At 41.2% G+C, this 22,974-nt stretch overlaps 1 protein-coding gene across 1 annotated transcript in view; it reads right to left on the bottom strand.

Moving 5' to 3' along the window:
• The window catches only part of MYPN (myopalladin), a 77,969-nt gene that overhangs the window by 28,413 nt on the left and 26,582 nt on the right, over nt 1–22,974 (bottom strand). The window contains exons 7-10 of the mRNA XM_070752178.1: nt 22,250–22,273; nt 12,958–13,074; nt 5,552–5,921; nt 2,539–3,144 (exon numbers count right to left, since the gene is read on the bottom strand). Coding sequence (XP_070608279.1) covers nt 2,539–3,144; nt 5,552–5,921; nt 12,958–13,074; nt 22,250–22,273 — 1,117 coding nt within the window. The remainder of the gene's footprint in view (nt 1–2,538; nt 3,145–5,551; nt 5,922–12,957; nt 13,075–22,249; nt 22,274–22,974) is intronic.

The following is a 22,974-nucleotide window of genomic DNA, read 5'->3' as shown; positions in this document are numbered from 1 at the left end:
CTTCCACACACACATGTGCACAGGTCTCATTGAAGCCTCCGGACCTCCAGTAGGCCTGTTTTTCACCCTTCCCAGGCTTCAGGAATGCCTCTGGAACCTGTGGATGGTGAAAAATGGGCCTAATGGGCCAACCATAATTTCATTTCTGAACTTCTGATAGGCCCATTGGGTCTGTTTTTCACCATCCACAGGCTCCTGTGGCTTTCCTGAATCCTGGGGAGGGTGAAAACAGCCTGGATGTCCCAATCTAAGTCTGGAAGGCCCAAAATCAGCTGACCAGCATGCACATATACACAAGAGCTGACATAGGGCAATCATGGCCTTATATCATCCCAATCAAATGGTTGTCCAGTCTACTTTTGAAAACCACCCACAACTCCAGAATACAAGCTTTCCCATTGATTAATTGTTCTCATTCAAGGTTGGATCTCTCCTTAACAAGCTTCCACCCGTTAAATCTTGTGCTGCCCTCTGGTGCCTTGGAGAATTAGTCAATTCCCTCTTCTCTCAAACAGCACCTCAAATACTAGAAGACTGCTATCATGTCCACCCAATCCTTCTCTTCACTAGGTTAGGTATACTGAACTCCCTCCACAGTTCTTCATACGATTTAACTTCTACACCCCTCGTCATCTTTGTTTCTCTCTTTCTTCTCTTCTTTGTTTCTCTCCTCTTTTATATTATCACATGTCTATTTTTCTTCCTATGTATCTGTGTATTGGACAAATGAATAAATAAAATAAAATAAATAAACATTCTGAGGTCTCAGCATCTTTTTTGTATTGTGGCGATCCGTTTTTAATTGTGGGCCTAGAACTCCTGTGACTTTAATTATAAATAATGAAATCACACTATTGCAACACAACATTATCCTCTCTTCAGTCAAGCCAATTTCAGGCAACAACCAAAAAGCAAAGATGATCCAGAGGTAAGCCTCAGATGTTAAGAAAATTAAGTAAACCAGTAATCTGAGAGAAGAAGGAGAAGAATGCAAGGGAGAAGGAGAAGACAGAAAAGGAGGAGAGGACCTAAGAACATAAGAAGACCCATGCTGAATCAGGCCAAAGCCTATCGAGTCCAGCATTCTGTGTCACACAGTGGCTCACCAATTGTACATGCGGGTCTTGAGCAGAAAGAGAAGGCAAAACCCTCCCTTTCCCTTGACCCCCAACAAATGGTACTCAAGGGAATCCTGCCTGCCTCAACCAACATAGAGGCGGCACATGGACATCCGTTTCAATAACCACTGATACACTTGGCATCCATGAATCTGTCTAACCCTGCCTTGAAGCTATCAAGGCTGACAGCTGTCACAACCTCTTCTGAAAGTGAATTCCATAAACCAACGACCCTTTGGGTGAAGAAATATTTCATTTTATTTGTCCTCACTTTCTTTCCTGTGAGCTTTAGGGAGTGCCCCCTCGTCCTAGTATTGTGTGATAGAGAAAAGAATTTTTCTCTATCCACCTTTTCTATCCCATGCATGATTTTATACACCAATCAAGTCACGCCTTAAATGCCGTCTTTCAAGGCTGAAGAGACCAAGGCATTGCAACCTGGTTTCATAATGGAGGTGTTCCCCTTGGAGGTTTACTTTAACTTGTTCAGTGAACAGGTAGCCAGGTCAATAGAAACATAGAAACATAGAAGTCTGATGGCAGAAAAAGACCTTATGGTCCATCTAGCTTGCCCTTATACTATTTTCTGTATTTTATCTTAGGATGGATATATGTTTATCCTAGACATGTTTAAATTCAGTTACTGTGGATTTATCTACCACGTCTGCTGGAAGTTTGTTCCAAGGATCTACTACTCTTTCAGTAAAATAATATTTTCTCATGTTGCTTTTGATCTTTCCCCCAACTAACTTCAGATTGTGTCCCCTTGTTCTTGTGTTCACTTTCCTATTAAAAACACTTCTTTCCTGGACCTTATTTAGCCCTTTAACATATTTAAATGTTTCGATCATGTGCCCACTTTTCCTTCTGTCCTCTAGACTATACAGATTGAGTTCATTAAGTCTTTCCTGATATGTTTTATACTTAAGACCTTCCACCATTTTTGTAGCCTGTCTTTGGACCCGTTCAATTTTGTCAATATCTTTTTGTAGGTGAGGTCTCCAGAACTGAACACAGTATTCCAAATGTGGTCTCACCAGCACTCTATATAGTGGGATCATAATCTCCCTTTTCCTGCTTGTTATACCTCTAGCTATGCAGCCAAGCATCCTACTTGCTTTCCCTACCGCCTGACTGCACTGTTCACCCATTTTGAGACTGTCAGAAATCACTACCCCTAAATCCTTTTCTTCTGAAGTTTTTGCTAACACAGAACTGCCAATACAATACTCAGATTGAGGATTCCTTTTCCCCAAGTGCATTATTTTACATTTGGAAACATTAAACTGCAGTTTCCATTGCTTTGACCATTTATCTAGTAAAGCTAAATCATTTACCATATTACAGATGCCTCCAGGAATACCAACCCTATTGCAATAGATTTTTACTGAGTGATCATTCAAAGCTTTGCATTACTTACATGGCAGGTGCACATTTAGGCAGACCCATGGCATTTGTTGGGGGCGTAGAAGGAAGTGCAGGTAGAACAGCACTCAGGAAAGCTACAGGATTCTGGATCCGACCAGTAGGAGACAGGGGTGTAGGAAACACATTTTGGGGCTGGAACTGGTTCATGTTAGACACAGAGAGCAGAAGTGGTGGCAACACATGTTCTCTGGGATTTGGAAGAAGCTGGTCCATTGGGTTTGTCAACCCTCCTTGAGGTTTTGATTGGGTGGGTGGAGGAGATATGAAGAGGCTTTCCTTCTTTGTTGCTTTTTGGGTTCCTTGAGGTACGTTGCTGAAAGAAGACGCAGAGGAACTAGAAGGGCTACTGGCTGCTGAGGTGTTTGGAGATGCCAGGAACTGTTTAGGTCGGGTGTAGGTGAACGTCTGTGTAGAAGACACCTTGTTCTGCTTGTATGTAGCTGATGAAGGCTGCTTCTGGTGCTGAATGGGCAAAGTAGCAGATTTCCCTGGGCCAGTATTGAATAATGACTCTGGTGGAACTGGGTGAGATGGTTGATGGATTTGCTGTTGCTCATACAACACCTGATTGTGTAGTTGTTTCAACTGGGTGGCATCCCTTTTGTACCCCCGAAATAAAAATAGATACAATTTATATTACATAAATGCTTGAACAGGCTTTAAGCTCTGCTTTTGAAACCAAATCAAAATTACCGTATTCTTCGGTGTATAAGACGCACCTTTTTCCTCCTCCAAAGAGGCTGATAATTAGGGTGGGGCTTATACTCTGAATGTAGCTTTTTTCTCAGCCCTAACTAGCTGCTAACAATCTTCCCAGCTCTTACCTTGCAGGCTCTTTCATTGTTTCGCTCTGCGAATAATGTTTTCCAAGCCCTAAGTCTTTTCCCCTTTACTCTAACTTGCTCCCAAGAAGTTTCTTTCCAGCCCTAACCAGGTGCTAACAACGTTCTCATCTTTTTACCAAATTGCAAGCTCTTTCATTTACTCTCTGAGAAGAAGAATGTTTTCCAAACCCTGTCTTCGTAGGGTTGTTTTTCCATTGCTTTACTTGCTCCAGATGTTTCTTTCCAGCCCTAACCAGGTGCTATTAATGTTCCCAAGCTATTTCATTGTTTCTCTCTGTGAAGTATGTTTCCAAAGCCCTAAGTCTTTGCAGGTTTTTTTTAATCAACTTGCTCCAAATGTTTCTTTCCAGCCCTAACCAGGTGCTAATGATGTTCCCAGCTCTTACCAGCTTGCAAGCTCTTTCATTGTTACTCTCTGCAAAGAAGAATGTTTTCCAAGCTCTAAGTCTTTGCAGGGTTTTTTCCATTGCTCCACTTGCTCAGACTGTTTTTTTTCCAGGTGCTAATGATGTTCCCAGCTCTTACTGGCTTGCAAGCTCTTTCATGGTTACTCTCTCAGAATAAAGTTTTTTAAAAGCCCTTAATCTGGGGAGAAAATAATGTGCTGAAGCTGGCCGGACTAATGATGCTAGCCAGATGAATACCTGGTAAGCAGATTCTTTCCCCTGTTTTCCTCCTCAAAAACTAAGGTGCGCCTTATACTCCGAAAAATACGGCATACATTTTGTCTTGCATCTTGCATAAAAGCCCTTTTAGAGCAAGTGAGAAATGGAAGAAGGTACCACAAACAATCCAAAATCAGATCCCCACCTACAGAGACCTTATCAATTCCTTCTAATAAGATATTTTTAATTTTTTTCTTTCCAGCCAGAAAGCCTAGTAATCAAATTTTGTCTCCCCTTTCCCCACCCTGTCAAACTCCCTAGAAGCAGCTACAAGAAGCATCCTAGCTTTGTAAGTGTCCTTTATTCTTTGGGTATTACCAAAGAATCTGGAGACCTGATATTGTTCTACAGCAAGGATGTGCAACCTTGAGAACTAATGAGCCGGGCTGGCGCAGCAGGTAGAGTGCTGTACTGCAGGCCACTGAAGCTGACTTGTAGATCTGAAGGTCAGCGGTTCAAATCTCATCACCGGCTCAAGGTTGACTCAGCCTTCCATCCTTCCGAGGTGGGTAAAATGAGGACCTGGATTGTGGGGGCAATAGCCTAGCTCTGTTTTTAAAAAAAGTGCTATTGCTAACATGTTGCAAGCTGCCCTGAGTCTAAGGAGAATGAATGAATGAATGAATGAATGAATGAATGAATAAATGAATGAATGAATAAATAAATAAATAAACAAACAAACTTTAAGATCTATGGGCTTCAACTCCCAGAATTCCCTGGAGTTCTGGGAAATTCTGAGAATTGACATCCATGGGTCTTAAAGTTGCCTAGGTTGGACATCCCTGTTCTATAGCAAAATAATATTTCCAGATTGACAATATATTTCACTTCCTACAAGCTTGATACTTAAGTATTTATTCACAAGTAACTTCTCTATTACTCTGTGTCTTGATTGGCTTCAAATGTACAAAGTTATTGAAGAAGTTACAAAGAGTAACTTAATAATTAATCAATTAATTATTAATAATAATTTATTAGATTTGTATGCCGCCCCTCTCCGCAGACTCGGGGCAGCTCACAACAATAATAATAACAATGTGACAGTTTAACAAATCTAATATTTAAAAGAAAGCGTCTAAAAACCCATCATTTAAAAACCATGCAACACAAGCACACCACACACAATGCTGTATTAATTGTATGAAGTAATAAGAGATAAATTGAACTTATAACGGGATGTTCCTCCAACACTAAATAATTGCCCCCACCCTCCTTGCCTTTCGTAAAGTTCTTAAGACCCATCTCTGCCATCAGGCATGGGGGAACTGAGACATCTCCCCCGGGCCTATACAGTTTATACATGGCATGTTTGTGTGTATGCTTGCTTTTAATAATGGGTTTTTTAGTGTTTTTTAAATTATTAGATTTGTTCTTACATTGTCTTTGTTATTGTTGTGAGCTGCCCCGAGTCTACGGAGAGGGGTGGCATACAAATCTAATAAATAAATAAATAAAATAAATATATAAATGTGCCAACCAATATTTTCTTACTTACAGTTTAGGCTTAGCCAGGACAGGTGGTGGCTCTTTGGAGGGTGAAGAAGGCTCCTGAAGTTTAAAAGCCTGTCCGTTGATTTTATTTGGAAAACTGTTTGGTCTGGCTTGATTTTTAGGTCCGCTTCCATCTTCTGATGATGCTTCACTTCCCTTCTCATCTTCAGGGAGTTTAAAGTGCACACGAAGGCCAATTTTAGAACTTGACCGGGGCTCATTGTGATTTACCAGAACACTTTCCAATTTAGGTTTTGGGGGGTTATCTCCCAGTAAAAGTGAAGGGGTAGATGATGAAGGCTGGTATTCAGAAGCTACTAAATTGAGAGAACTTATGGTATGAAGAGCAGCGTTACTTGTCTGGTCCACAGGCCCTACAACAGAAACATTGCATATTTATTGATTGATTGATCAAAAATGCATGCGAGGCAGCTTACCGACATTGAATAACATACAGTGTAAAACATTAAAACAATAAATAAAGATCTTAAATTAAAGAATTCAATTTAGATAAAACTAAGCAGGATGGAGAAGGTAGAAGCAAAGCGCACACACAGAGGAGGTGGGGTACGGCATGGGGCAGCAGGTAGAGTGCTGTACTGCAGGCCACTGAAGCTGACTGTAGATATGTAGGTCAGCGGTTCAAATCTCACCACCGGCTCAAGGTTGACTCAGCCTTCCATCCTTCCGAGGTGGGTAAAATGAGGACCCGGATTGTGGGAGCAATATACTGTGTTAAAAAGTGCTATTGCTAACATGTTGTAAGCCGCCCTGAGTCTAAGGAGAAGGGTGGCATAAAAATCAAACAAATAAACATGGGTGGAAAGATGCTAATAAATGGACGATAAAAAATTGGTGCAGGTACATGGTGGATCACATTCACTACGAAATTATGGAAATTAGATTACATAATTATAATGAAGAGAAATTAGTAGCAACAATGAGGCGGTGGGAAAAGGTTAAAAATCATATATTAATATTAGTAAGCGATGCAAATGTAAAAAATAAAATTCAATCACTCTATAAAAAATGAGCAATGTAACCCGGAGCTGAGGTAAATGAAAGATACAGAATTGAATCTTCCCTGGTGGAGGGATATATGATTTTGTTTGGTGATGGTACAATCATTTATGTTTTGAATTTATGTTTTATCTTTTTGTTAAAATTTTAAAAAATCAATAAAAAATTATTTAAAAAATAAAAAATAAACAATAAACGAATAAACGAATAAACGAATAAACGAATAAACGAATAAACGAATAAACGAATAAACGAATAAACGAATAAACGAATAAACGAATAAACGAATAAACGAATAAACGAATAAACGAATAAACGAATAAACGAATAAACGAATAAACGAATAAACGAATAAACGAATAAACGAATAAACGAATAAACGAATAAACGAATAAACGAATAAACGAATAAACGAATGAACAAATAAAATCTACTCCATTAGCCACCTCCAACATGCCACAGACCCATTAGGGACTCAGGCTAGTTGGCAGTCATGTCTTCAAAGCTTTTGACCCATGCCAGGAGAGGCTCTTCTTCTGGACTTCCCCAGCCAAAATTCCTTGGTTGAAAGAGTCAGCAGGCATGGCCCTTCTGCCAGCACAGATGTGGCAGCCGAATTCCATCAGGGTGAGACCGTTTCTCAGATAAGCAATATTTTGAATTGGACTAAAGTGGATTGGCAGTTGGTACAGTTTGCAGAACATCATGTAACATGGACTATCCTGGGGGCCCGAAGAACTGCCAAATTATGCTTATATAGACATGCTTAAATATATCAATAGCAATAGAAGGAAATAAATATGGTTGGGTGATAATAATGTACATTTTGGGCACAGATCGGGAATATTGAAATGATCAGTTTGGCCTGAAAAAGTGGTCGGAAATGAGCAAGCAAAACTACTGTGGGACTTCTGACTTCAGACTGACCGAATTCTGAAGCATAACACACCAGACATCCTGATTGTGGAGAAAAAGAAAGTATGGATCATTGACATCGCAATCCCAGGGGACAGCAGAATTGAGGAGAAGCAGCTAGAGAAATTAGTGAAATACGAAGATCTAAAAATCGAGCTGCAACGACTCTGGCATAAGCCAGCGAAAGTGGTCCCAGTGGTACTTGGCACGCTGGGCGCAGTGCCAAAGGACCTCAGCGGACATTTGAAAACCATCGGAATTGACAAAATCTCCATCTGTCAATTGCAAAAGGCCGTTTTACTGGGATTGGCAAACATAATTTGCCGCTACATCACACAGTCCTAGGTGCTTGGGAAGCGCCTGATGGCTGATGAAATCCAGCACAGTGATCTTGTTTTCTGCGTTGTGTTGACATAATAATAATAATAATAATAATAATAATAATAATATATTAGACTTGTATGCCGCCCTTCTCTGAAGACTCGGGGCAGCTTCTGGAGTTGTACCAGAAGTGCATATTTTGCATGCATGCCCACGTCGCTCCTGGGTTAAACTGGTCTGGGCATGTGCAGAAGGTTTTGCACATGCACAGAGCATTATTTTTATGTAAATTTGGCTCCGGTGGATGGATTTCATGTTGGAAGACCGGTTCAGGGGCGTGTCCAGCTGGCCATCACTGCCAGTTCGGCGAGCAGGGGGAAATTCCCACTACTGGTTCTATAGAATTGGTCCAAACTGGCAGGAACACAGAGGAGAAAAAAAGTCAAGACGACATCTTTGATTGGAATGCCTGAAGTCCCACCTCTTTTTTTACATGCATGGTGGCCCCTAGATTAATATAGGGCAGGGTTGTCAAACTCACGGCATTGTCACATGACGTATCGGGACTTCCCCCCCTTCGCTAAACTAGGCGTGGGCGTAATAGGCACATGATGCATCCAGCCCTCGGGTTACGAGTTTGACAGAATGAGAGATTAGAGAAATCCCTATTGATCTTGTCAATTTTTATTTGGCCTTTTTATTTGAATTTTTTTTTAAAAAAAACCCCAAAGGTGATGGTGAACCTTTTTTTCCTCGGGTGCTGAAAGAGTGTGGGCATACACTATCGTGTATGTGCGAGTGCCCACGCCCATAATTCAATGCCTGGGGAGGGCGAAAACAGCTTCACCTGCCCCCCCAGAGGCCCTATGGAGGCTCTCTGGAGTCCAGAAACGGCCTATTTTCCAACTTCTTGTGGTCCCAGTAGGCTCGTTTTTCACCCTCCCCAGGCTCCAAAGGCTTCTCTGGAGTTGGGGGAAGGTAAAAATGACCTCCCCACGCCCCAGAGGCTCCTTGGAAGCCAAAAACGGCCTCCCAGGGTCTCTGTGAAAGCCAAAATTCAGCTGGCTGGCACATACATACATGCTGGAGCTGAGCTAGGGCAACGGCTTGCATGCCAGCAGATATTTATTTATTTATTTATTTATTCAATTTTTTTAATGCCACCCTTCTCCTTAGACTCAGGGCGGCTTACAACATGTTAGCAATAGCACTTTTTAACAGAGCCAGGCTATTGCCCCCACAATCTGGGTCCTCATTTTACCCACCTCGGAAGGATGGAAGGCTGAGTTAACCTTGAGCCGGTGATGAGATTTGAACCGCTGACCTTCAGATCTACAGTCAGCTTCAGTGGCCTGCAGTACAGCACTCTACCTGCTGCGCCACCCCGGCTCTTAGATATGGCTTGGTAGGGCCACCTGTGGTACCCATGCCATAGGTTCGTCATCACTGCACTATATCATACAAACCCATTGATGGACTGCAACTTTTCCTAAATTCAAATCATTTGTATACCATTTTCTAATCATTTTTTTCTAAAAGTAACTATGGCTTATTTGCATTTTTCATGCACATTCCCCTCCCCCTCCCCAAAATGGCTCTTTCACAAATACATGGTTTCTTCTGCAATTTTTTAATTGGAGAAAATAGTCTAGCAGGCATCTCTAATTGCTGCTGATGGAGCGACTGTTTCGACAGATTGTGTTTGGGGAGCATTTTTTCCCTCCACTAATTTTTTTTCCCTCCTGTGCCATCTGTGACCCAAATATATAAATTAGATCAGAAGATGGATACAAATTGAATAATCAACGAGTAGTGAAATACTCTGATGCCTTAGAAAGTGGCATCGTTGTTGGAAACAATAGACAGAGAGCATCTATAGTTAGTTAATCTCTCTGTAGCTCACTAATCCTGTGGGAAGACTGAAACAGAAATCAAAGTTCTTTATCCTAATTGACAGAAAAAATAAGTTGGATCCTTATTCTTTCTTCAACCAAAAAAAGACAAAAGAACTCCACGGATAATGATAAATGTTTTAATCAAACAGTTTAATGTTGACCTATTTTCTTTTGTCTCGTGCTGCTGAAATTTTGGGGTCAACCATTCTTCCCTATTTGCAGAAACCTCTTTCAGCAAAACAATTTCCACAGTTCTGGAAATGTTTACTAAAATCTGGGTTAGGGTCAATTTTTTTTCTGAAACGGGAGAACAGGCCGAGAGCCATTGTTTCTCAGGGGTGAAATCTACTTACTTTCCCTACAGGTTCGGAACAACATGCTTTTTCACCCTCTTCACATGCACAGAAGGCTTTGTGCTTGTGCAGAGGGTGACAAACAAGAAAATTGCAAGGTCTGGGCATGGGGGCAGAGCCACACACTACTGCAGCTACCGATTCTCTGAACCACCGCTGTTTCACCACTGCTGTTATTATATCCCAGAATGTCAGGGATGATTTGATATTGGCAACACATACTCATTTGATTTGATTTGATTTATTGGATTTGTATGCCGCCCCCCTCCGGAGACTCGGGTCGGCTAACAACAATAATAGAACAGTATACACAATAATCCAATAATAAAAACAATTAAAAACCCATTAAAGTAAAAACCAAACATACATTCAGACATACCATGCATACAATTATAAAGGCCTAGGGGGAAAGAGTATCTCAATTCCCCCATGCCTGATGGCAGAGGTGGGTTTTAAGTAGCTTACGAAAGGCAAGGAGGGTGGGGGCAATTCTAATCTCTGGGGGGAGTTGGTTCCAGAGGGCCGGGGCTGCCACAGAGAAGGCTCTTCCCCTGGGCCCCGCCAAACAGCATTGTTTAGTTGATGGGACCCGGAGAAGACCCACTCTGTGGGACCTAACTGGTCGCTGGGATTCGTGCAGCAGAAGGCGGTCCCTGAGATAATCTGGTCGGGTGCCATGAAGGGCTTTATAGGTCATAACCAACACTTTGAATTGTGACCGGAAACTGATCGGCAACCAATGCAGACTGCGGAGTGTTGGTGTGACATGGGCATATTTAGGGAAGCCCATGATTGCTCTCGCAGCTGCATTCTGCATGATCGGAAGTTTCCGAACACTTTTCAAAGGTAGCCCCATGTAGAGAGAGTTACAGTAGTCGAACCTCGCGGTGATGAGGGCATGAGTGACTGTGAGCAGTGACTCCCGGTTCAAATAGGGTCGCAACTGGTGCGCCAGGCGAACCTGATCAGGGGTGGGCTTCAAATTTTTTTAGCCCTAGTGGGCATGGCCTATTGGCCTTCTGCACCAAAGCAGGGAGGTATTTTTGCTCTCCCTGGCCTCTGCAGGTTTTCCTCAAGCCTCTGGGAGGGCAAAAACGGCTTCCCCAGGTTCCTGAGGCCCTCTGGAGGCCAGAAACAGGGCTGTTTCCAGTCTTCTTGAACTGTCAGTAGGCTTATGTTTTTGCCCTCTCTGAGCTTCTGCTTGTGCACTGCACTTATTTGTATCCAAAATGGGCTGCATGGGGACTCATGGGAGAAGCACGATAAGATGTGCAGGGCCAGCCCAGAGTGGGATTTGGGGGTTCTTTGAACTGCACAGAATCTTAGCTAGAGGTTCTGCAGAACCCTGAGAATCCTCCACAGCCCAATCCTGCATATGCGTCTTCTGCCGCATGAACCCCAGCGACTGATAAGATCCCACAGAGTTGGCCTTCTCTGGGTCCCGTCAACTAAACAATGTTGTCTGGCGGGCCCCAGGGGAAGAGCCTTCTCTGTGGTGGCCCCGGCACTCTGGAATCAATTTTCCCCAGAGATTAGAACCGCCCACACCATCCTTGCTTTTCACAAGTTACTTGAGGTATCCCCAGGCTAATGTGATTTACTTATGTATGGTATGATTGAATTGTATGGTTTTTAGTGATATGGGTTTTTAGATGTTGTTTTTTAAGTATTGGATTTGTCACATTTGTCACGAGTCTTCGGAGAGGGGTGGCATACAACTCTAATAAATAGAATAGAATAGAATTTTATTGGCCAAGTGTGATTGGACACACAAGGAATTTGTCTTGGTGCATATGCTCTCAAGGTACATAAAAGAAAAAGATACGTTTGTCAAGAATCATGTGGTACAACACTTAATGATTGTCATAGGGGTCAAATAAGCAACGAAGAAACAAACAATATTAATAAAAATCTTAGGATACAAGCAATAAGTTACAGTCATATTCTATTCTAAATAATAATAATAATAATAATAATAATAGTAATAATAGTAATAATAATAACAACAACAACAACAAAACACCACCACCACCACCAATAATAATAATAATAATAATAACAACAACAAAACACCACCACCACCAACAACAACAATAATAACAATAACAACAACAAAACACCACCAAAACACCACCACCACCAACAACAACAACAATAATAACAATAACAACAACAAAACACCACCAAAACACCACCACCACCACCAACAACAACAATAATAATAATAATAATAATAATAATAATAATAATAATAATAATAATATGTCTTGAACACCCTTTAAACAGCCCTGCCCCTGCCTGTCCTAGGAATCCCCATGCAGCCTGTTTTGGATGCAGTAAGTGCAGGGGGTGAAGGAGGTCCCGGGAGGGTGAAAAACGAGCTGATCAGAAGAGGGCTCCAGAGCACCTCCGGAGCCTGGGGAGACCATTTTCACCCTCCAAGAGGTGCGAGGAAAATCTCCGGAGCCTGGGGAGGGCAAAAATGCCTCTTCGACATCCGTGGTGCAGGAGGCCGACTAGGCCATGTCACCATGGTCACTCCCACCTAGCAACAGGCTAGGGAACCCCTTGCTAACATTTCTGAAGCCCACCTCTGGGCCGATGCCATGAGAAAAAAAGATTTGCTTCCTGGGTCCATCAGACAGCACTGGTGAAGAGTTGGGTTAAACAAACAAACAAACAAACAAACAAACAAACAAACAAACAAACAAACAAACAAACAAACAAACAAACAAACAAACAATAAAGGATGTGTGGAAACAAGGAAAAGTGGTCTCTTGGATAACCGGGATCTGTGCCTGGTTAGACTAAGCTGCTTTTAAAACCATTAAAATAATGCAACAATTAAAAAAATCACAATAAAACCAAATGTCTCTCTGATTCAGTTGCTTCAATTAAAGCCTTACCTTTAACAATTAGACGAGCTGAGCTGGAGACAGTTCCATATTTATTGCTCGCGGTGCATGTAAAACTTCCTGAATCTTCTGAAAAGATTTCAGCGATGACCAAAGTGCAGATCTCCTCTGAAAACCATTGTAAGAAAGTTAGCACTTTTTCATAAATAACACGAAATAAACCTACAGTTAACCATATCATACCATGATCTCTGGATATTTCATGCCACAAGTATCTCATTATACATATTCTCACAACAGCAAGAATTATCTATGCACTATTTTGGAAAAGTGTGGATATACCTAAGGATGAAGATATAATTAGAAAGATAATGGACTGTGCAGAAATGCATGTTAACTAAGGAATTAAAAGAAAAAGAGGAAATTGATTATTATAATGTATGGAACAAATTTTATGAATGGTAGAGCGAGAGAGAAAGAATAAATAAATAAATGATGATGTATAACTGTTAATTCTCAAACTATCCAAGAAGGGACTGCATAGTTTGAATTATTTATATGAATAGAATAGAATAGAATTTTATTGGCCAAGTGTGATTGGACACACAAGGAATTTGTCTTGGTGCATATGCTCTCAGCGTACATAAAATAAAATATACATTTGTCAAGAATCATGTGGTACGACACTTAATGATTGTCATAGGGGTCAAATGAGCAATGAAGAAGCAATATTAATAAAAATCTTAGGATATAAGCAACAAGTTACAGTCATACAGTCAACATGGGAGGATATGGGTGATAGGAATGATGAGAAAAACTAGTAGAATAGAAGTGCAGATTAAGTAGAAAGTCTGACAGTGTTGAGGGAATTATTTGTTTAGTAGAGTGATGGCGTTCAGAAATAAACTGTTCTTGTGTCTAATTGTCTTGGTGTGTAGTGCTCTGTAGTGACGTTTTGAGGGTAGGAGTTGAAACAGTTTGTGTCCAGGATGCGAGGGGTCAGTAAATATTTTCCCCGCCCTCTTTTTGACTCGTGCAGTATACAGGTCCTCAATGGAAGGCAGGTTGGCAGCAATATATAGAAAAATTCAAAATATTATATATATGTAAAGACCAAATAAACATATAGGAACATTAATATATTTATTTATAGATAATATAATCTATCTGATGAAAGTTTACTGTACATATGGGGCTATAATATCCCCAATTGTTTGTTTTGTGTTGTTTCTGTTGAATGTTTTTTTTTTTGTGTGTGTGTGTGTGTTTAATAAAAACTTTTTTAAAACAATAAATCAGGAATGTTTAATTCAAATCCTGTTTTAGGCATGAAATCAGCTGTCACTCTGCTCAGTACAACTCATTTACAATTATAGAAAAAAGAAAAGGAAGATTCCTCTCCTTTACTGGGATACAGTTTTAGGAAAGACTGACAGACTGGCAGAATAGCCAATTTTTTCCCTCCTTGCGTAACTTCCCTAACTAATCTGAAGATAAAGTAAGATTTTAAATTAAAGAAAATATGGGATTAAAGACCTATACAGTAGTACCTCTAGATATGAGCTGCTCCACATGCAAGCATTCCAAGTTATAAGCCGCGACGCGAGCGAAATTTCTGTTCGACACCCAAGCTCAAATTCGGGATATGAGCCGAGCTTCCACTAGGTGGCGCAAGAATCTCCTTGGTTCCGGTTATCTCGGCGTGAAAAACAAAGTCTAAAGGCATTCATTCAAGATGCGAGTTGATCGACTTACGAGCTCGGGTCTGGAACGAATTAAACTCGTATGTCGAGGTACCACTGTACTGCAAATCTAGCCTCTCTTTCTTAGTATGCTAATATGAAAGTTATCAACTCTGAGGAGCACATTGTTGATTTTTAAAAATTTATTTAGCATATAGCATCTATAGATGTCATGCAACCACTGATATACAAATATGCTTAAATAAAGCAATATCTGGGTGACCCTTAAGTATGAACAAAGATTAAGGATTTCTGGGTGTTTCCTTTCAAGCAATGACCATGAGTATAAATAATTAAATTTCCCCAAGTGATTATGATTCTAGCTCTCACCATATCAACAGAGGATATTATTTTATTTTTATTTTTATTTATTCATTTGTCCAATATACACAAGTACATAGGAAGAAAATAGACATGTGATAATATAAAAAGGGTGAAAGTGGGCTTAGAGGAGAGGATATATGAAAGGAAGAGAATATATAAGATAGGTGAAAGAAAGGAAAGACAATTGGACAGGGGACGAAAGGCACACCAGTGCACTTATGTAAGCCCCTTACTGGCCTCTTAGGAACCTGGAGAGGTCAATCGTGGAGAGTCTGAGGGAGAAGTGTTGGGGGTTAGGGGTTCACACAATTGAGTCCGGTAATGAGTTCCACGCTTCGATAACTCGATTGTTGAAATCATATTTTTTACAGTCAAGTTTGGAGCGTTGGTATTGAGTTTGAATTTGTTGCGTGCTCTTGTGTTGTTGCGGTTGAAGCTGAAGTAGTCATTGACTGGTAGGACGTTGCAGCATATGATCTTGTGGGCAATACTCAAATCATGTTTTAGACGCCATAGTTCTAGGCTTTCTAGGCCTAGGATTGTAAGTCTATTTTCGTAGGATATTCTGTTTCGAGTGGAGGAGTTCTTCAGTAACAACGTTTCTTAAGTTCATAGAGAAGTTGTGAGAAACTAAGTACAAAAAGTCTCCTACCTATGTCCTTCTCCTGTTTATTGAGAGATATTGGCTCCAAATTGAATGTCATTTAGTAGCTGGAATTTTTGTAACCCTATCCCTTTGGTAGATTTGACTAACTTGGTGAGAATCTGACTAACTTGGTGAGAATGCAATCATATTATAAGCATCTGTGTCTTCTTCGCTGATGACGTAAAACTATTTAACACCACCGACAATACTGCTGCCCTACAAAGCAACCTTGACTATGTGTCAGAATGGTTGAACAATTGGCAACTCCAAATCACAACTAACGAATGCTCTGTCTTACACATTGGCAACAAAAATCAGAGCACCAGATACAAATTGGGCAGATATGACCTCGTAGACCTCATAGTCCATCAAGGACCTAGGAGTACTCATCTCAAATGATCTAAGCTCCAGAGTTCATTGTAACAGCATTGCCAAAAAGACTTTAAGAGTTGTTAACCTAATTTTGTAAAGCTTCTTCTCCGGTAACACTACTCTAACTAGGGCATAAAAAAACCTTTGCCAAACCAATCCTCGAACATAGCTTGTCTGCTTGAAATCCACACTGTATATCAGACCTTGATACAATTGACCAGGTCCAGAGATACAGTGGTACCTCATGATACGAACCCCTCGTGATACGAACACTTCGAGATATGAACCAGGGGTTCAGAAAATTTTTGCCTCTTCTTACGAACTTTTTTCACCTTATGAACCCACCGCAGATCGCAAAATGGCATTCTGCTGGGCGCCTCCGCCCGGCTGTCACCTTCTTAAACAGCAGGGGGGCTTCTCGGCGTTCTCCCGAATGCTGAACCCGGAAGTTTGGCAAAAGTTCGGGTTCGGGTTCCGGAGGCCGCTGAGAAGCGCCCGGCTGTTTCAGAAGGTTACAGCCGGGCGCCGCCGCTCATTGGAGCACCGTTTTTGCGATCGGCGGCAGCGTTTTCGGCCGATCTGGAGGCTGAAACAGAGGTGGGGAATCCCAATAGGGAATTCCATGGGTGGAGCTTTGACGTCACGAAGACGTCCTTCTTGGAGGCCACGTTTCGGCCGACCAGGAAGGACGTCTTCGTGACATCAAAGCTCCGCCCATGGAATTCCCTATTGGGATTCCCCACCTCCGTTTCAACCTCCAGATCGGCCGAAAACGCCGCCGCCGATCGCAAAAACGGGGAAGCTCACAACAACAATAAAAGCAATATAGGTACAAATCTAATAATTAAAACTATGACTAAAACCCATTATCTTAAAAAACAATCGATATTACACAAACAATCAGTATTAAAAAGCCTCCCTCCAAGGCCTTCCGGAGGCCAAAAATGCCCTCCCAGAATCTCCATGCGAGCCCAAAATCAGCTGGCCGGCACACACATGCACACAGGAGCTGAGCTAGGGCAACGGCCTGCGTGCCAGCAGATATGGCTCTGTGTGCCACCTGTGGCACACGTGCCATAGGTTCATCATCACGGCCTTATAGATTCCACCATCACGACTAAGGGTTTTATTTATTTATTTATTCATTCATTCATTCATTCATTCATTCATTCATTTATTTATTTTGTCCAATTCACAATGAGGGTTTTAGTGGGTATATATCTATATACACATAGTAAAATACATGATGAAGGTTATAGAGGAGATACTCATACCCTGTTTCCCCGAAAATAAGACGTACCCCGAAAGTAAGGCATGTCAGAGGTTTTGCAGAATTTGCTGATATAAGGCACCCCCCGAAAATAAGGCCTAGTCAAGTTTACATACGGTATGGTGGAAAAACATACGATACCATTCAAAGCTGTTCATAGCGGTACCATAATAATGTGGCGTCCCCTGCTGGCCCCTTCCATCGCTTTGTACCATCCAGTACAGGAGACACAATCTGTTGCTGTCTCACCGCCATTACAGTCTCCACTACAGTGCGTAGACTGTAGTTCCTCTGGTGGCCGGAAGCTGCAACAGCGGGAGTATACTGTTGTACCATATAAGTGCCGTCGTTTGTTGTGTGGGTGCCATACTGACAGGTACCGTATCGTAATCAGTGTACCGTACGGTACACTTTCTTTGGGGGTGTCAGCTTTTCTGCCTGTGAATTTGTCTTATTTGAGAAATATAAGGCACCCCCCGAAAATAAGACGTAGCACAACTTTTGGAGCAAAAATTAATATAAGACAGTGTCTTATTTTCGGGGAAACACGGTAGTAAAATATATCTAAGAAAGAATAGAAAAGAAGATATAGTAATAGGACATATCAATGAAAGAATAGGAGAAGAGATATAGGAATAGAAGAAAGGTATAGGAGATATAGGAGAGTAATAGGACAGGGGATGGAAGGCACTGTAGTGCACTTGTATTCACCCCTTTGAGTTCCACAGAAACCAAATCTGCTCACCTGCTGAGGGAAAGGGCAACCTATGCACTTTAGAAGGAAATTGTAACCCTAAGGATGAGTCCCCTCAACGTTTTGGCAAGTGGGCAGACCCTGAGCTATTGAGGAGCTGGCTATTCATGCCAAGCCGCAAAAAGCTCTCCCACGAAAGGTACAGTTGAACGTGCTTTTGTTCCTCTAAAACTATTTATAGGACACACTTAGTGTGCCTTAATCATGGTGTCGCTACTCCACAGTCCCTGGATGAGGCCCTTGTGCCCTTTCATCTAGCACTGACTCAGACCCACTGTTTTGATCCTGAAGTCACTGAAAAAATAGTCACAGTCAGGGTTCCCCCTTGGAGGGAGAATGCCTGACGTGGCCTTCTCCAATTTCGGAGCTGGAATGCCTGAAGCGACTTTCTCATATTTCATGAGTGAGAGCATTGTGGAGCACGGAGGGTTAAGAAAAAAAAATTTGGCAAAGGTCGAGGTGTGACAATATATGTCCACTGGCAAGTTGGATAAATATAGTGCAATCCAACATCATCTGGTGAGCATTTGACTTCCAAGAAAATAAGGGACATAATAAGGTCCGTTTCATTCACACCAAGGCTGGAAAAGACTAGAAGTCCCAGTTTTGAAATAAGGACCATTTTAGTAAAAATGGAGAATGGAAGGATAATTCAATCACTCCTTGAATATCTTCATGGTCAGCGTTAGTCCTTTCTAAGCTTTCAGTGCTAATGATTGATTGATTGATTGATTGATTGATTGATTGATTGGTTTATTTATTTATTTATCAGATTTGTATGCTGCCCCTCTCCGTAGACTTGGGGCAGCTAACAACAATAATAATACAATGTAAACAAATCTAATATTTAAGTTAATTTAAAAAACCCCAATTTAAGAAACCAATCTTACATATTGACATACCATGCATAAATTTTATAAGCCTAGGGGGAAGGGAAAGTCTCAATTCCCCCATGCCTGACGACAGAGGTGGGTTTTAAGGAGCTTACGAAAGGCAAGGAGGGTGGGGGCAACTCTAATATCTGGGGGGAGTTGGTCCCAAAGGGTCAGGGCTGCCACAGAGAAGGCTCTTCCCCTGGGTCCCTACGCTATAGGGAATGGGCTCCTTTTATTTAAGTGGGCCTCATTAGCAAATGAAAGCATAATGCTATATACCTGACTATTCTTGAACTTATTTGGAGGGACCTGGAATAACTCTTCTTAAAATCAGTGGGACTTTTCCAGAGGTAGGTATGTAGATTGCTATTTGTAGCACTTCTTGCTTTTTTCACAGATTATGTGCATGTGTGTCTGCCAACATATTCTCCAAAGCACCTGACGGCAGGAGAAGAATGAATCTTGGAATGGATGGAAACCTATCAAGAAGATCCAACCCAAAATTAAGGAGAAGTTTTCTGACAATGAGAACAATTAGCCAGTGGAATGACTTGCGTGACATCCTAAAGTTGTGAGCACTCCATCACTAGAGGTTTTTAAGAAGATATTGGACAACCATTTTTCTGAAATAATATATAGCTGTGATGGCGAACCTATAGCATGTACACCACAGGTGGCACGCGGATCCATATTGGACCGCACGTGAGACTTTGTCCTATGTTAGATCCAGCATACATGTGCGTGCTGGCCAGCTGATTTTCAGGCTTGATAAAGGCTGTTTCTCCCTCCCAATGCTTCAGAGAAGCTTTCCTGAAGCTCTGGAGTACAAAAAAAACACTGAATGGACAAACCGGAAGTTCAGAAAACGCACCTCCGGTTAGACCATTGGGCTGTTTTTTACACTCTGGAGCAGACTTGGGTAAGGGGCGGCCCGCGGGTCACATCCAGCCCGCCCACTGTCTGTGACTGGCCCATGGAGGTCAGGGTCCGCTCCAGTGCAAGGATGAAAGAGCTCACCGCGTCTGCCGTGACTCCTCCGGTTCCTGCTTTCCTGATGAATCATGGTTCGCCATTACTGATATACAGTGGTACCTCTGCCTAAGAAAGCCTCTATTTAAGAACCTTTCTAGATAAGAACCGGGTGTTCAAGATTTTTTTGCCTCTTCTTAAGAACCATTTTTTACTTAAGAACCCGAGCCCGGAAAAATTTCCCAGGAAATTTGAGAGCGGCAAGAAGGCCCGGACAGTTTCTTGCCATTCCCCCTTTAATCCCGGCCATCTCGGGCTTTTCTGGGCTGCCAGAGGAGCATTTCGGTGGCGCTTAAGGAGGCTTTGGCAGTCCAGAGCGAACGAAGCATTTTCCTTTCTCTGGGCACTTGGAGAGGGAATAAACCACTGTTCTCCTTCTCTTTTATTTTTTGTATTGTTTTGATACAAGTATTCTACTAGTTTTTCTCATCATTCCTATCATCAATTTCCTCCCATGTTGACTGTATGACTGTAACTTGTTGCTTATATCCTAAGATTTTTATTAATATTGCTTCTTCATTGCTTATTTGACCCCTATGACAATCTTAAGTTTTGTACCACATGATTCTTGACAAATGTATATTTTATTTTATGTACATTGAGAGCATATGCACCAAGACAAATTCCTTGTGTGTCCAATCACACTTGGCCAATAAAAATTCTATTCTATTCTATTCTATTCTATTCCCCTCACCTCACCTTCTTCCTTCGCCAGTGACTGTCCTCCTCCTTTTCTTTCTCCTCCTCCTCCCACCCAAATTCCGAGTTTTTATTTTTTTCCTAATGAGTTTGCATGCATTATTTGCTTTTACATTGATTCCTATGGGAAAAAATGCTTCTGCTTAAGAACTTTTCTACTTAAGAACCTGGTCATGGAACGAATTAAGTTCTTAAGTAGAGGTACCACTGTATAGTGTTTCCTGCTTGGGCATGAGGCTTACTTATTTATCACCCATCTTAACACATTTATTACCCACCCATCTTACCACAGGGTAACTCTGGGCCAAGTAACTCAGGGTAACTCTGGATTGGACTAGAAGATCTCCAAGATCTCTTCCAACTTTGCTACTCTATATTTCGCATTCAGATGAAATTGAATGGAACATTTCACAATTCATAACCCTTACTTCATTTATTCATTTGTCCAATACACAATACATATGGAAGAGAATAGACATGAAGTAATATATATAAAGATAATATGTAAAAATAGAGGAGAAGATATATGAAAGGAAGAAAATATATATGATATATGAGATAAAGGAAAGACAATTGGACAGGGGACGAAAGGCACACTTGTGCACTTATGTACGCCCCTTACTGACCTCTTAGGAACCTGGAGAGGTCAATCGTGGATAGTCTAAGGGAGAAATGTTGGGGGTTAGGGGTTGACACTATTGAGTCCGGTAATGAGTTCCACGCTTCAACAAGTCGATTGTTAAAGTCATATTTTTTACAGTCAAGTTTGGAGCGGTTAATATTAAGTTTGAATCTGTTGTGTGCTCTTGTGTTGTTGCAGTTGAAGCTGAAGTAGTCATTGACCGGTAGGACGTTGCAGCATATGATCTTGTGGGCAATACTTGTAGTCAAGAATTTTAAGTCAGAGGAAAGAGCAGTGGTCTTGTCTGCCATGTCGAATGGCAAACATGAGTAGCAGTCTTCTTCCAGGTTTCAATATACTAATAATTTAGCTTCATGTTATGGAAAATGCTCATGCTCATGGATACCTACAGGTAATATTTTTTAGCTTAAAATTGTAATTGGATTGGTGGGTATTGGATTTGTTATTATGTATTGTTTTTACCATCGTTGTGAGCCGCCCCAAGTTTGCGGAGAGGGGCGGCATATAAATCCAATAAATCTAATCTAATCTAATCTAATCTAATCTAATCTAATCTAATCTAATCTAATCTAATCTAATCTAATCTAATCTAATCTAATCTAATCTAATCTAATCTAATCTAATCTAATCTAATCTAATCTAATCTAATCTAATCTAATCTAATCTAATCTAATCTAATCTAATCTAATCTAATCTAATCTAATCTAATCTAATCTAATATCAAAGCAGTCAAGGTGACCATTGCAACTGTGTGACTGAGGTTATGTCCCTTTTTATATGTTTGGAACAGAATTTTCTAATATAGCCCCCCTAAACAATATGATCTCTTTGCTTTATGTGTATAGGATATATTGATGAGAATACCTCGATATGTGTGAAGCATGAACTGCAAGAATACATTTTTTGAAAATAAAAATCAGCTTGCTTGTTTTTAATCACAGAAACATGTTGGTAAGAGAGAAGCAATTTAGTGACATAAATATACTTACCCGGTTCAGCCATGGAGCGAGGCTCTAATAAAAAAGAAAGAAAACCACATTACTTTAATTCTGTATTTATTTTAACACACCATGTTTTTTCAAAGTTTTGCATGATCAACTCTATATTTTGGGGGCAATTTGTATCACTTATGGTAAAGGTAGAAGATTCCCTTGCACAAATGTGCTTGTCATCCCCGACACAAGGGGGCGGTGCTCATCTCCATTTCAAAGCCAAAGGACCAGTGCTGTCCCAAGACGTCTCCGTGGTCATGTGGCCATCATGACTAAATGCTGAAGGCTCACGAAACGCTGTTTCCTTCCCACCAAAGGTGGTCCCTATTTTTCTACTTGCATTTATTACATGTTTTTGAACTGCTAGGTTGGCAAAAACTGGGAGAAGCAAAGGGAGCTCACTCCGTTTTGTGGCGCTAGGGATTCGAACCACTGAACGGTCAATCTTTCTAATCAACAAGCTCAGCGTCTTAGCCATTGAGCCACCGTGTCCTTTTGTATCACTTAAGGTTCTTTAATTCCAGATAGATGGATCCTTAAACTGCTGGAGTAATACGGTTACTTTTGGTCCTGTTCCTAATCTCTGATTCATCTTGAAAAGGAGAATGAGGAAGACGAGGAAAAGGAAGAGGAGGAGTCAAAAATCCAGCTCCAATTACAGTTGAGAACCAGGATAAAGTCCAGAGGTAGGTTCCTCCCAGTTTGGACTGGTTCACCTGAAC

The sequence above is a fragment of the Erythrolamprus reginae genome, chromosome 5 (genome assembly GCF_031021105.1).
Source record: "Erythrolamprus reginae isolate rEryReg1 chromosome 5, rEryReg1.hap1, whole genome shotgun sequence".
Classification (NCBI taxonomy): Eukaryota; Metazoa; Chordata; class Lepidosauria; order Squamata; family Dipsadidae; genus Erythrolamprus; species Erythrolamprus reginae.
This window is presented reverse-complemented; position numbering and strand designations above follow the sequence as displayed.